The sequence below is a fragment of the Mandrillus leucophaeus genome, unplaced genomic scaffold (assembly GCF_000951045.1).
Source record: "Mandrillus leucophaeus isolate KB7577 unplaced genomic scaffold, Mleu.le_1.0 Scaffold688, whole genome shotgun sequence".
Lineage (NCBI taxonomy): Eukaryota > Metazoa > Chordata > Mammalia > Primates > Cercopithecidae > Mandrillus > Mandrillus leucophaeus.
Genome location: NW_012107452.1, coordinates 935,628 through 936,955, shown reverse-complemented (window position 1 = coordinate 936,955; position 1,328 = coordinate 935,628). Strand labels below are relative to the sequence as shown.

General features: G+C 39.6%; 1 protein-coding gene across 2 annotated transcripts in view; it reads right to left on the bottom strand.

Moving 5' to 3' along the window:
* Positions 1-1,328, bottom strand: part of LYRM7 (LYR motif containing 7) — a 45,450-nt gene that overhangs the window by 28,171 nt on the left and 15,951 nt on the right. For both annotated transcript variants that reach the window (XM_012002435.1, XM_012002434.1), the window contains one exon: positions 860-932. In XM_012002435.1, coding sequence (XP_011857825.1) covers positions 860-932 — 73 coding nt within the window. The remainder of the gene's footprint in view (positions 1-859; positions 933-1,328) is intronic.

The window sequence follows — 1,328 nt, the reverse complement described above, 5'->3', positions numbered from 1 at the left end:
GGCCTCCCAAAGTGCTGGGATTACAGGTGTGAGTCACTGAGCCTGCCTATGTTGCATATATTTCAATACGTAATGTGGTTTAGAGTTTGGACTTTTGAATCAGATTGCTTAGGCTAAATCCCAGGTCACCTCTTACTAAGTATGATGTGGGACAAATATTTTCACATTTTGTCAATTTTCTCATTTGTAAAAACAGGAATTATAATAGCGATTATCTCACAGAGATGTTACAAGAATTAAATCAGGAATTCATGTAAACTACATATATCTTATTCATTCAGAAATTATTTTTGATGAGTTACAAAAACTTAAATCCCTGGAAATAGTGGGGACACTTTACCTAGGTGCGCTCTTAAGGAAGTTTAGAAATATATGAGGAGCGGAACTGAACATGAATAACACAGAACCTAAATTTCAGAGCCTGTGACTTCCAGATAAGATAGACACTACTTAAAACAGGGAGATACTGAATTTGGAATCATTTAGAATGGATTCTCTTTCACAGCTGCTCTTTTAAACTGACATGAGACATTAACAACGTGGTAATATCTGGCCCTAGAGAGTGTGAAAATTTGATTACGTAACAGAAAGTTAAATGGCGTGAATGATAAACACTGAAATTCTGGTCCCTCGCCTTTTTTTCTGACCCACTCTTTATGAAGACTTGATCTTTAAAAATTTTTCTTTAAGTAGATATTTCTCAAATAAGTGTAATATAAGCTAATCTTTTAAAAAGACATTAGGGAGAGGCAGTGAAGGTCATTCCCTAAGATGGGTCTTGACCACACAGGGTTTCTCAGGTAGATTAGTAGTCATCTAAAAAGTAGACTGGCTCCAAAAGGGTAAAGAACATACTTACCTTCTAATGCTCTGACATCATTCTTAAAAACTTGTTGTCTGGTTCTGTGCAGTGTTTTAAAGAGCTGTAAAACCTGTTAAGAAAATCAGAATTCAAGGCTTGGCACAGTGGCTCACGCCTGTAATCCCAGTACTTTGGGAAGCTGAGGTAGCAGGACTGCTTGAGCCCAGAAGTTCGAGACCCTGGGTGATATAGTGAGACCCCCATCCTTACAAAAAAAAAAAATTTTTTTTTGACATGGAGTCTCACTCTGTCGCCCAGGCTGGAGTGCAGTGGCATGATCTTGCATGATTTTGGTTCACCGCAACCACGGCCTCCTGGTTTCAAGCGATTCTCCTGTCTCAGTCTCCCGAGTAGCTGGGATTACAGGCACCTGCCACCAAGCCCGGCTAATTTTTGTATTTTTAGTAGAGACAAGGTTTCACCATGTTGTCCAGGCTGGTCTCCAACTCCTGACCTCAAGTGATCC